Source organism: Pholis gunnellus (genome assembly GCF_910591455.1).
Source record: "Pholis gunnellus genome assembly, chromosome: 24".
NCBI classification, from domain to species: Eukaryota; Metazoa; Chordata; class Actinopteri; order Perciformes; family Pholidae; genus Pholis; species Pholis gunnellus.
The window spans coordinates 10,666,098-10,678,243 of record NC_136551.1 but is presented as its reverse complement, the minus strand read 5'-3'; the positions used below and the strand labels follow the sequence as shown (position 1 = coordinate 10,678,243).

The 12,146-nt window shown below is 47.1% G+C and overlaps 1 protein-coding gene across 1 annotated transcript; it reads right to left on the bottom strand.

The window, feature by feature from the left end:
* Positions 1-283: 283 nt before the first annotated feature.
* rnd3a (Rho family GTPase 3a) lies at positions 284-11,259 on the bottom strand. The gene is made up of 5 exons (XM_079185415.1): positions 10,987-11,259; positions 10,556-10,643; positions 3,740-3,849; positions 2,544-2,678; positions 284-2,365 (listed from the first exon to the last, which is right to left on the bottom strand). The coding sequence occupies exons 1-5, from the start codon at positions 11,134-11,136 to the stop codon at positions 2,117-2,119; spliced, it is 732 nt and encodes a 243-aa protein (XP_079041541.1). The 5' UTR covers positions 11,137-11,259; the 3' UTR covers positions 284-2,116.
* Positions 11,260-12,146: the final 887 nt, after the last annotated feature.

Genomic DNA, 12,146 nt, shown 5'->3' with positions numbered 1-12,146 from the left:
TTTACCAACTGTGTAACATTGCAATGATTGCAAAGCTCTACATGAATAAACTACTGTGCCTTCAAATAGGTTGTCCAATCAGCAGATTTTTGTTGAGGGTGTGTTTTTACCTGCTTTGACTCATTTTTGGTTCCCGTGTTTACAAAAGGTCTATCTTTGGTTTAGCTGGATAGCAGCCTGAACTTGTGCAGAAATGACTGCTGTTAAATCTGGTGGGAACCCCAATGTTGCAATGGTCAGAATAGAACAATGAACAGCAAACACACTTCTCTTCAATTTCATTTGCATTTATTCTAAAGGGAAAATATATAATTCAATAAATACTGCGGAAACAACATTGGCAAAGACAACCGAAGGTGACATCAACATTCAAGAAAACATGACAATGCACACGGGGGGGTAACAGATTAGAAAATCAAGATGGCCGACTGAGCTGCCAAATGTTACAGCGCGGGCATTTGAGCGAGATAAATCAGGGAAGTTACATTAAAAGTGCATCAATACCTTTGATATTCAAACAGATCCTTAACTGTACTGTTGGAGGAAAAAAAACAACACAAATGTACACTGTAAACACTGTTCCTCAAGACTCTAGACAAGTCGCTCATTTTCAAATTAACGCCCATTTGTTGTTTACAATATTTGTTCTTCTAAAATGTGAGGGCTAATTGGTGAGCTAACCGCTAACGCACTAGCCAACCTAGCTAACTCAAATTTAGCTCCATTAGCTTATTTTTTTTAATTTTCCGTCTATGCCAACGACTCCGCTTCTGCCGTTTTATTCTCAGTATTGTACATTCAATCAAGTAGTGCCAACGATCGTTTTCATTATTGATTAATCTGCTGATTATTTTCCTGATTAGTCATTTAATCTGTAACATGTTGAATGAAGAAACGACTGAAACAACTGACGGATCCAAGCGGTTTGCTGGCGTGACGGGGCCTTTATGAGGATCTTTACCCAACAGTGGAGTCTACACATTTGAGGGAAAAAGCAGAGGCTCTGACGTTTAAGATTCTAATAAACAAGCTTTAATTGTTGCTTGCATATACTCTCCCTCCCTGGAGTGCGGCGGGAAAATGACTCATTGCTCAAACCAGCTGTCAAAACAGACGATTTTACACAATTAAACACATTTTCACTTTGACTAAAGCTCTCCGACCCATTAAGGGTCCATTAAAAGGGTATTTAAACGTGTAATGACAGTTATTTCAGTGTCACTAATTGACGCTGCATTTGTTTTTAAAATGGACTTAAGGAATCGTCGGGCGAATCCTGGAGGCCGACCCACGGCTTTGAGTCCTTTTGCTCGCGGCTCCCCGGTGCGATACAAAAGGAGTCCATAAACCTGTCAGTTAGGATGATCTGTCTTTGTGTTGTCTGTAGCTGTTGGCGTGAAATTAACGGGCACAGAATGGCGGTCCGACTGCTACAGACGTGCGGTTGTCAACTCAAGAATCGCTCAGCGGTTCGTGGTTGAAACTCAACAGAGTGGGGCTAAAAACAAAACAATGATGCGGGTTACACACCGACGACTTCACATTATACCGACGACACATCAAGAGACACGGGACACACAGCGGCAGGTTTCCTTTGTGCAGCACTGAGAAGTTCCTCTTTCTAGTGTCTAACAGTCACAGGAACGAGCAAAAGGTCTTTGATCCGGCACAAACGGCAACCCCCCCCCCCCTCCACCCCTCCATCGCCGCTTTTGGCTCTCCTTCAAACGATCACATGCTCTTAAACCCCTCTTCCGTTCACGAATGAGCGTATACTAATGACATCACTCCTCCTGCTCATTTCCTGCCTCGAACCGTGTCCGCTCCGTCCTCCCCGGAGGGAAGCGGGTCACTTCCCCGAGCAAGTAGCTCACTGACGGATAGCTTCATCGTCTGGCGGGGCGGGGCGGGGTGGAGGGGGTGGGGGGTTCACGTGGGTGGGGATGCTACTACGCGTTGAGTTTTCCAGCGACATGAACATGAATTGAAGCTTATAAAACCCCTCTCCGGACAAACAAGGGGTCTTTAGCATGCAGGAAAGAGCGTCGCCCCACAGCTCCCTGCTCGCACTGTGCCCGGTCCTCGTCCTCAGTCCGATCCCCCAAAGTCTGATCGGTCACATGACCGAGCAACTTTTGGCTTTGTCCTTCCGCAGGTCCGAGGCCACGGCCGCCAGGTCGGGCCTGCCGGGCATGTGTGAGATCCTCTTGTTGCCGCGGGGGGCCTTGCTGCGCTTGACGTTCTTGTTGCTCTTGTTGATGCAGGCCAGCGTGGCCACGTGGAAGATGTCCCTCACGCTGTTCTCCGACTGCTGGGCCGAGCACTCGATGTAGGGCGCTGAGATCTGCTTGGCCATGCTGGAACCCTGAGGAAGAGGAGGTTGAATGAGGTCACAATACGAGAAAAAAGGGCTTGTACGGTCAAAAACGACGGGATTTTCTCTCTTAGGGATCAGCCATGGCGTTACGTTGAGTACAATGAACGACTATTCATGAATGACTCCAGGACAAATGTGTCATTTACAACATTTTGGATCTGCATACCTGGTCGTAGGAGACGGGCGTCTGCCTGTGGTTAGAAAGCTCCACCAGCGTGTTCAGGTCGGTGCGCAGGTCCGACTTGCATCCAACAAGCAGCATCTTGGTGTTGGGACAAAACTCCTGGATCTCCCCTTTCCACTGCGGAGGAAGACAAACGCTTGCATCATGTAACATTCAGAGAGAAAACAATGTCGACCACTGCCAGAATAACATGAGCAGAAAATCAATATTTAGCTACATTTTCTGCTGCGATTAAGTGGTCAAATGTGCACGTTTTCCTGAAAGACGTGACACAACATCCCATGAATCCCCCCCCACCCGTTCCTTTAAGCACAAAGGTTAAAGCTGCCACTTCCTGGAGCCCCTCGTGCTTTCAACCCTTGAAGGGAACTACAAATAATCCTCATGTTTCCTCCCGGACAACAATAAATGCTCTGTGATCGATGGCATTTCTCCAGGGGCTTCAAGCTGAGGCTAATGTGCCTCAGGGCCGGCTGGTCGGCTGGTCAGGGGATCAAGATCATCAACATCCAAAGAGGAAGTTGTTTTGTACAATGTGTCACTTTCTGTCTGCACAAACACCACTTGACTAAAAAGCCAACGCTCATTCCACTCTAGATCGTCCGAAACACGACCTGCGACTGACGCAACGTCGAGGAAACGCACTTAACTTACAAAAACTAACAAACGTTGTTTTTATGAGCCTTTTTATCAGTCAGATGACTGACGTCCTGCTCCAGGTTCAGCACACACATGTGGCAGTCAGCCAGCGCGACCACAGTCATCAGACGTTAACCACGTTAACCCCGTGTGAGTAATTGGCGGCTAGGTTCCGGTTAAAAAGTCAGTCGGTGGAGAACAGCCGCTCCGGGGATTTAACCCAGCCGGCCTCCAGGTCACAGACAAAATCAAAGACTTTACAGCGGAGGAATTTGTAAGAGTTTAAGACATCTACTGAGCTTATCAAAGGCTTGATGATCGCTCCTTGAATGAATGTGAAAGTAAAAAGCAACAAAGAGTTCAGAGTGCTCTTCACAGTGTGCGTTTTCAGTTCATGAAAGTTAATTGTAACAATTTGGTCGCCTAGAACATGTCTTGTTCGGTTGTACTTAGCTCGACCCTCTCGTGTCACTTCTGGTTGCAAAACAACCCCCAAGATGGCCAAATCGTTCAGGTGAGACAAAACGAGCCCCCTTTACCTTTTTCAGCACGCTGTCGAGTGTTTCAGGGCGGCTGATGTCGAAACAGATGAGGACGGCGTCCGAGTCCGGGTAGGAGAGAGGCCTCACGTTGTCGTAGTACGGAGATCCTGAAACAGAAGGAAATTTAAGAAGCTGAAAAAGTATTCACACTTCATCTAACGGTGTGTCTGTAGATGGAACTTTATTTCCCTGCAAGGCCTAAAATTCTTCACTGAAAAGGAAATACCTGCATTGAAGTGAGCGGCAGTAACCACATCTCCAGAGGAAACCACAGACAGATTCACGCCCCAAAGATCGCTTTAAACTCCTAAGCATTTTTTGGCAGCTATTCTCATACGGCATGATTGCAGCTCAGCCATAATCCATAGCAACCGGGGCGAGGGAAACAAAACAAATAACGCCGCATCAGTCGGAAAAATGTGCTGACTACGGCGAGATCACTTGTTGAAGAAATCCTGGAGAAGAGCGAGGAAGCGACTCCCAATACTCCAAAACTGAAAACATGTGTGAGGGAGACGCCCATCTCTCCGGCAGACTGAAACATCTCAGGGGAGGAAGGGGGGGAGGAAGGGGGGAGGGGGGAGGGGACGGTGGCCTCATGTCAAGGTGAGTCAAGATCACATGACGAGCCAGAGCTGACCACACAATCGGCTGCCAAAAATCCAGAGAATTTTGTTTTTGGTAACTGAAGGTTCCCCCTGGGAGGTCCTCTATAAACACTGCTGTGGAGAAAAGTCAGGAATGCACTGTCACACACACACACACACACACACACACACACACAATCAGGGATCTAGTGTTCCTGACCTGAACGGTCCGGATGGGAGACGACACCGTTTATACAATCTGCACTTCCTTCCAGGCCGCGCACAACAAAGCAAGACGATGGCGTATGTGTGCACAATAAATGAACCGCCGCTGCACACAGAAATCTGAACCATATCTATGTCCACAAGCATACATTCCCAGAGTTCGAGCCGGGGAGGGGGGGGGGATGGGCTGGTTAGGTCACTGCTCCGTCTAACGGGGATAATAAACAATCCTGTGAATTCCACCGTCTCACTTTCCCAAATGTTGATACACGCGGGCCAGCCGAGGATGCAGCTCGTTTCTGTGTCGTGATGCCTTTTACTGGTTCTAAAGCTGAGAGTCAGTGAAGTACGGACGCCAAGAACAACACAGAACTAATTATTTTGATGTCTTGATCTGAACATGATGTGTTTTTGGCTGTTCCCGCCCACTCCCTCAGGATCCTCGTCTGATAGGTGACACCACCTAAACAAAAAGGAAGTACAGGGCGAGGAGGAATGTGGGATCTCCTGCAAGAATTTATTTCCCATTTTTCACGGCCGTCTCACAATCAATCACGACCACATTGCATTGTTTGAAGGTTTTTCTTCTGAGTGCCTGGAACCAATCACTGGAAAAATAAGACCCTGCGACAGAAAGGGGAACGAGTCGGTTGACATTTTACGATGAATTGATTCTTTTGAGCAACCCGTTGGAGGGGGAACACACGTATCCGAGTGGCTGGGTGGAGTGTGTGCGTCTCTGTACATATGCCTGTGAAATTACTTGGAGATTTATATATTTATAGCTGCGAAATTTTAAGCCTCACAACACAGAGGATCAAAATGTGCATGCGGCTTGTGCGCAGGTCTGTTAATGGTTTTCATTTGAGACGCGAGAGTTTTTGAGACGTTCTCCGTCTTGATTGTCGTTCACAGCGGAGTCGTAACTGCGTTGAGGTCATTTTCCTGCCAAGCGGAAAGATAAGAGGACATCCCATAGGCCTGGTGACAGCCATCTAATTAGCTCCTGTCATTGTTCTCCCACAGGATCTCTAAATCTGGACAAAGACACACCCCGTCCTCCCTGTCCGTCCTTTACACACACACACACACACACACACACTCTCTCGCCTACTCTTAAAGCTATTCCCCTGGTGCCTCGCTCACAGCAAATGAATGCACGATGACGTGAGAGGACGCATTACGCTGTCAGACAATACCAAACTTCCCACTGGTGAAAAACTAAATGTCTTTCCATGACTGCGCAGAAACTTTTATAAAATGTAAAATAAAAAATGTTCTTCCTTCCCGGTGTGCTGACTTCCTCAACAGCTGGGATGGAAAAGCCCCACTGAATGCACGTGAAACCAGTCGGAAAATGCATTCTGCTCTATTCGCACGATTGTGACTCAATATTCAAATCCACAGATGTTCTCTCGACTTCCACCGAACGACAAAAGAAGCTGACGTTTCCCCACGTCGCCTGTCGGGAATACGGTTCCTAAATAATCCCGTGACGTTTCAGACATCCCACTTTCTGTTGGAAGCCCTCACACAAAAACGGCCTGCAGACATGGAAACACACACACACACACACACACACACACACAGAGTCCTGAGGTAAGCCAGCTGCGGCCCGACAGTCTGGAGGTATGGTCTGGCAACAGGTCTGCAGGCCTGCTGATTTACTGCATAGCTCACATAGCTGAGTTAACTGAGCTGAGGGGGGGGGGGGCGTGTGTGTGTGTGTGTGTGTGTGGAGAGAGGCGCTACGCCTTCAGGGACACCTGTGGAAACAACAAAACAGCGACAGGCACGGCCAGCCGTCCCCCACACACATCATCCAGCTTCAGTCACCACTCGCCAGCCAGACGCATTCAACGCAGCGAGGAAGACAAACGGCCAATCAAGCTGTTGTTGCTGTGGTTACAGAGTTATGTGCTGCAGAGTAAAACTAAGCTTTTATGTATGCTGTGATATATGATGTGTTACTTTACAATATGATATAATATATAATATACATTACTGTAAGACGGGGAATATATCGTGTGTCTGGCTTTAACAGACGGCCTCTGAAGAAGGAGTGGGGGACACCGGGGGGGAAAAGCTGCACGTCAACCCGGAATATTTTCCACCAAACCAGAGTTGGTGATTGTTGGAACGAGACGGTTTTGGTGACTTTTTCATTTTTTGGGTGTTTTACGATGAGTTAACAAAGAGAGACTTGAATTTAAAAAAAGGAGTACGAAAAACAGATTTATTGGCCTAAACGGTACAGACGGTTAAGATAAATGCACGATGCAATACGTTAAACATTTCTTTGATAAAGTAGATCAGCATGGTTGTGATTTAGATCACAAACTATCAGAAATGTAGCTTAAGATAGCCATTCATCTCAAAACCATTACATTCACATGTGGATGCACCTAAAAACGCATAATATATGTAAATGAGTTGATGACAGTCGTGTGAATCGAGTGAATCCACTTTAGAACAACTACAAAAACCTGTGGGGGGCCAGGAGGGCAAGGTGTTCAGCGTCAAGACCGGACACGGGTTTTAATGTCGGGTGTAACATCACACAGAACGTCCTTCCAACACATTAGCAGACAGGAAGTCTTTTCATCTCTCCCAGAATTCCACTGCCCTCACGTTGATACACTGTATCGGCCACCGTGGGCTCAAGGCTCTCGCTCGCCGCTCGGCAAATTCCAGCGTGATTCAATTTCCCCCCCTGGAAACGAGGTAGGGCTTTAGCGGACCACGCCACTTCTCTTTCACTCCGCCGGGGATCTAACCCGGCCGGGTACAATGGGGGTCTTTGTAGGCGAGGAAGGAGAAACCTTTAGTCTGAGGAATGCCAGACATGCGGCTCCAATTCGCTGAGCCCAGAAATGTGATCCGATGCAACAATGGCCGCCGACACAAGAGAGTGGAAGGGGGGGGGGCACGGTTTGCAGAGGAGCTTACTGAACACACAGAAAAGTCCCATAGTTCAACTGTTCAGCATCACAAGAAACGATGACAACCTGGGCTCCACTATCATCACACATCATCCTGTATCGAGCTGCTTCAGTGGGTCGTCTTTTAATCTGTCGGCAGCTGTTCAACTCAGCCTCTAAACACAACACAACGAGAAGTTTCCCTTAAGGTTCCCCAGGATAAATATTACCAAATGAGCTCCATGGGGGCCAACACGTGGGTCTCTTTGGGAGTCCTTGATGGGGAAATGCCCGACAGTTGCTGTTTTTCCTGATATTATTCTATTGAAGCTTGCACTCCTCCTGGCTTTGGCAACTTGCCTCAAGGAAGTTGGAACAAACACATCACAGTGATTTCTGAGGCGCTAAGCTGCTCGGTGCTCCAACATCATTACATTAAGAGTGTTTCACCAGTGTCAAATCTGATTAAACTAATTCTGGGATTAGCGCTGAAACGATAAGTTGATTGACAGAAAACAGCATTTTTAAAGTTTATTAATATTTTGAAGGTGTACTTCTGTTTGATAAACCCACCAAATAGCAGACACAGTTAGAGACGAGCTTGGCGAACACAGTGGGACATTTAGCAGCTAAAGAGCCAGATGGTTTCCTCAGGAGTTGGTGGAAACCAAACCAGAGCAAAAAAGGAGCATTTGCATCTATGATGTGGCCAGAAACACGAGCCTACATAAATACTAATGCTGCCTGGGGTCAGATCTCACCAGCATTAAGTGCGTCGGTGTTATGTTAACAAATAATAACTGTATGCAGGTTTAACAATCGATACATTGTATAAAAGGATTTGCTGCTTTTCTCTGTAAATTACTCATTTAAAGGCGTCACCTCGGGGTTTGGGAAAGTGAGTTTCTTGCCATTTTAATAATGAAAACAGTTGCCAGCTGCCGTTCCTCTGCCTGAGATTACCTACTTTGCAGGTTTTGAGATGGATTTTTGCTCATTTCAACTGGCATGGCGAGAGGCCTCGGGCCCTCGGGCCCACGGGGGTTGTTCTGTTTACCTTCCCCGTCTTCCTGTCCTCCTGTTTACCTCTCACGCAGAAAACACCTTCGCAGCACATTGAGACATGCGGGCAGACGACATTAACCACTTCCTCTTGCTGGTGAGAGACGTGCGAAGCATCAAAGGGTTCCCCGTCGGGCCCCGCCCTGAGGCCTGGGAAGCAGAGCTAGCGGCCGACAAGCTGGGTGGGTGGAGGGGGGGGGGGGGGCAATACGACAGGCAGGCATTTACCTTAATGACCTGAATTACTCCCATCACCCTCCCTTTTAAAACACACACGGCAGCCATTTCATTAGGCCACTCATCACCGCAGAACAAAGACCACCACGGTGTGTGATTGAGAGGGAGGGGGTTGGATTGTTTGTCTTCATCTCTGCGTCCTGGTCTTTGTCCCGGTGCATGCTGGGGTCACACACACACACACACACAGCCCCCCCCAGCACACCTCAGGAGATAAGGGATCGATTGGATTGGCCACGGCCGATGGGTTGACTCTACAAAGGGGACGAGTCGAGTCGAAGGCCGTATCAATCAGTCTCTGGGTGTGTGTGTGCATGCTGGGTGGGGGTTAGGATTGTAGGTGTGTGTGTGTGTGTGTGTGTGTGTGTGGTGGGGTGGGGGGGGTCTGGCTCCATCTCTGACCCACTGATCTAATAGGAACGGCGCTCCCCCCAACCCCACCCTCGCTGTTTTATGAAGCGGAGAGAAAAAGAAAAATGGCTCCAGGCGGCCAGCCAACACAGCGCAATAAAACAAAATTCTCACCCTGGCCGACTTTCATTTCTTCTTTCCCAACACACACACACACACACACACACACACACACACACACACACACACACTTGTAGGGGCGAAATAATTTGAAACCCGACCTCCCTGCCTCTCGCTCGCTTGGAAACGAGGGTGACTTACTCCGAATAGACAACATCTAACTTAAAGCCGCTTGGGTCCAGCTGTTGTTTGTGCAAAATCTAAATCTGTTAAAATCGATTCTGCAGTTTTGCGTCGTTCTTTAAAGTTCAACAAAGTTGCTCAAACATCGCTCAGGAATTCCAGACCAGAGACCCGCAACAGCTGGCTGTGTGCTTGTCCCCGCCCATCACACACACACACACACACACACACACACACACACACACACACACACACACACACACACACACACACACACACACACACACACACACACACACACACACACACACACACACACACACACATACGCCTCGCTCACGCCTCACTGCTGTGCTATTCACTGCTCGGGCATTGATGGATGGGAAAGTGGGTTTGTTTATACACACACACACACACACGTTTAAGCACACACAAGGGGACACAGCAGCTGGTTTGGACCCCGAACACAAAGTCCAACCAAACAAGTGATAAAAGCTGTTGGACACGCGTTGCACAACAAAACTTTCCCCTCAAAAAAAAAAGAACCCGCAGTGGGAAGAATTTGAAAAGTGTGTTCTCCAGATGTGGGAATACGTTCAGCCCGTCTTCCTGTCTCTGCCTCGGCCTGTCCTCAGCTGGGAAGAAATCATAAATCAAATCCAGCGTTTCACACTGAACTGCGAGTACTAAACTGTTTCTATGTAGGTAAAAGGTGAGCCACTTTCCTAATCTGAGGGGGGGGGGCATGTGTCTGGCTTGTGGGACCAGCAACTCTAGACTATGTGTAAAGGATTAACCCAGCTTTGTTGATTAAAATGGGTCACAGATTAATTTCGTTATTCAAAGATGAAAGCCCGGGCCTCTTTAAAATGTCACGATTTGGACATATTTTAGGGGAAATACGTCAATGTTGACTTATGAAGACATGGCCGAACACAGATTCAGTTTGACAACACAACAGGAGAGCATGTCCACAGGGGTCACACAGGAACTGTGCAAGCAACCCGCATGTTTGGACATGTCCGGACATTTCACCAGGATTGATTTGCATTGAAGATGAAGCACACAAGAGAGGTGATAGATAGGAAGGAAGGAAGGAAGGGAGGAAGGAAGGGAGGCATAATTACCTGAGGTGTCCCACAAACTGAGCTCAATCCTCTGCGTGTCGATTTCAAAACTGGCTGTGTAGTTTTCGAACACTGTGGGGACGTAGCTCTGCAGGAAAAATGAATAAAATACATTAACTTTGGTTGGAAATGGCTAAAACGAGGCCTATAAACAGAGGAATAATTCTAAAGTGTCATACCCATTTAATAACTAGTGCCAATACGCAACTAGTATCATAATACCACAGCACTGTTACCACTACTAGAACTGCATCACAGCTACAACACATACTAATACATATGCATGCATCATATAATATGTGTATAACATTCGTCATTATTGGAGCACCAGCCCTTCGGACACATCCGTCTCCGCACAGGCGCGAGGCGTTTCCCCCGCGTCCTAACAACAGCAGGTTAATGAGCGTCACGCTAATCAGTCCGGGTCTCACCTCGGGGAAACAGTCCTTGGCGAACACGTGAAGCAGGGCGGTCTTCCCGCACTGGCTGTCTCCCACCACCACTATCTTACACTTCACGCTCTGACTGGGCTCCATGCCGGATTTCAGAGATAGTTTCTGACACGAGCGTCTCTCCTTCATTGGTTGCGAAAATGGAAATGAAGCGTAAAAGTCCAATCCTGCGCGCGCGTGTGTGTGGAGTCGTCGTACAGCGACAGAAGCGTCTCCCTGCTTGTCCGTCTTCTGTCCGCCTCGCCTGGTGTCTCCGCTTGCTCTGTGCCGGCAAATACCATTTGCCTGTATTTATAACGTCGCAGGGAGCCAATGGCAGCGGCTCTCCTCCCGCGAGGACGAAGCTCGTCCCTCCCGCGAGCCCTGCGCGTGAGCCACGCACAGCAGCCCGCAGGACCTTCCCTCCGTCGTGGCGCCCCCGTTCGGACGACCACAACTTTTACATGAAATACATTGAAATAATAATGAACAATATAAAATTGATCTTTACTGTTATGTGTTGATATGTACAAATGAATAAAAGATACAAACGCAACCATTTTGAAACACTACTTCCTGTTTTCATAACATGACAGGAAGTAAATAAACTCATAATGCTACTAGTTTGTTTGATTTGAGCTGTTAACTACAATTAGCATTCAGTTGAAGGAAGATTACTGAACAGTAAACCATCATTTAGTCATGGACTAAAAACTTAAAAACAATTGTGATAGAATGTAAATGTGTTTGTTTGTAGTTTGGTTTGAGGCAACAAAGAAAAGGCGAAGCGGCTTAATATTCAACATAAACTTGGGCTTTTAAATTGCATTTTACTCAGTAACGTATAAGTTTAAAGTCATTATAACAAATGCTCTTGATCAGATTGTTTTCTTTGTGTAAATTCTAATACAACACGTAAAATCTAAACTACTCCGACTCGATAATTTCCCTTTTTAAAACAAAAATTGCAACAAGGAAACTGGCTTATACGATCATACTCTATAAGTAATAAAACACCTTGTTTTTACTTAAGTATATACAAACATTCCCCAGTCTTACGTACACAGGCGTAACCTTCATGAAAATATGTATTACAGAAATGAAACTCAAAGAATGGAGTTGGAAATATGTATATTTTTTAATCACATGTTACATTTCAT

Excerpts from the sequence above, each read along its gene's own strand:
- rnd3a (XM_079185415.1), bottom strand. The coding sequence starts at position 11,136 with ATGAAGGAGAGACGCTCGTGTCAGAAACTATCTCTGAAATCCGGCATG. Across the intron at positions 2,679-3,739 it reads TCGACAGCGTGCTGAAAAAG|TGGAAAGGGGAGATCCAGGA; the intron begins GTAAAGGGGGCT and ends CTTCCTCCGCAG. Across the intron at positions 2,366-2,543 it reads CGCCCGTCTCCTACGACCAG|GGTTCCAGCATGGCCAAGCA; the intron begins GTATGCAGATCC and ends CCTCTTCCTCAG.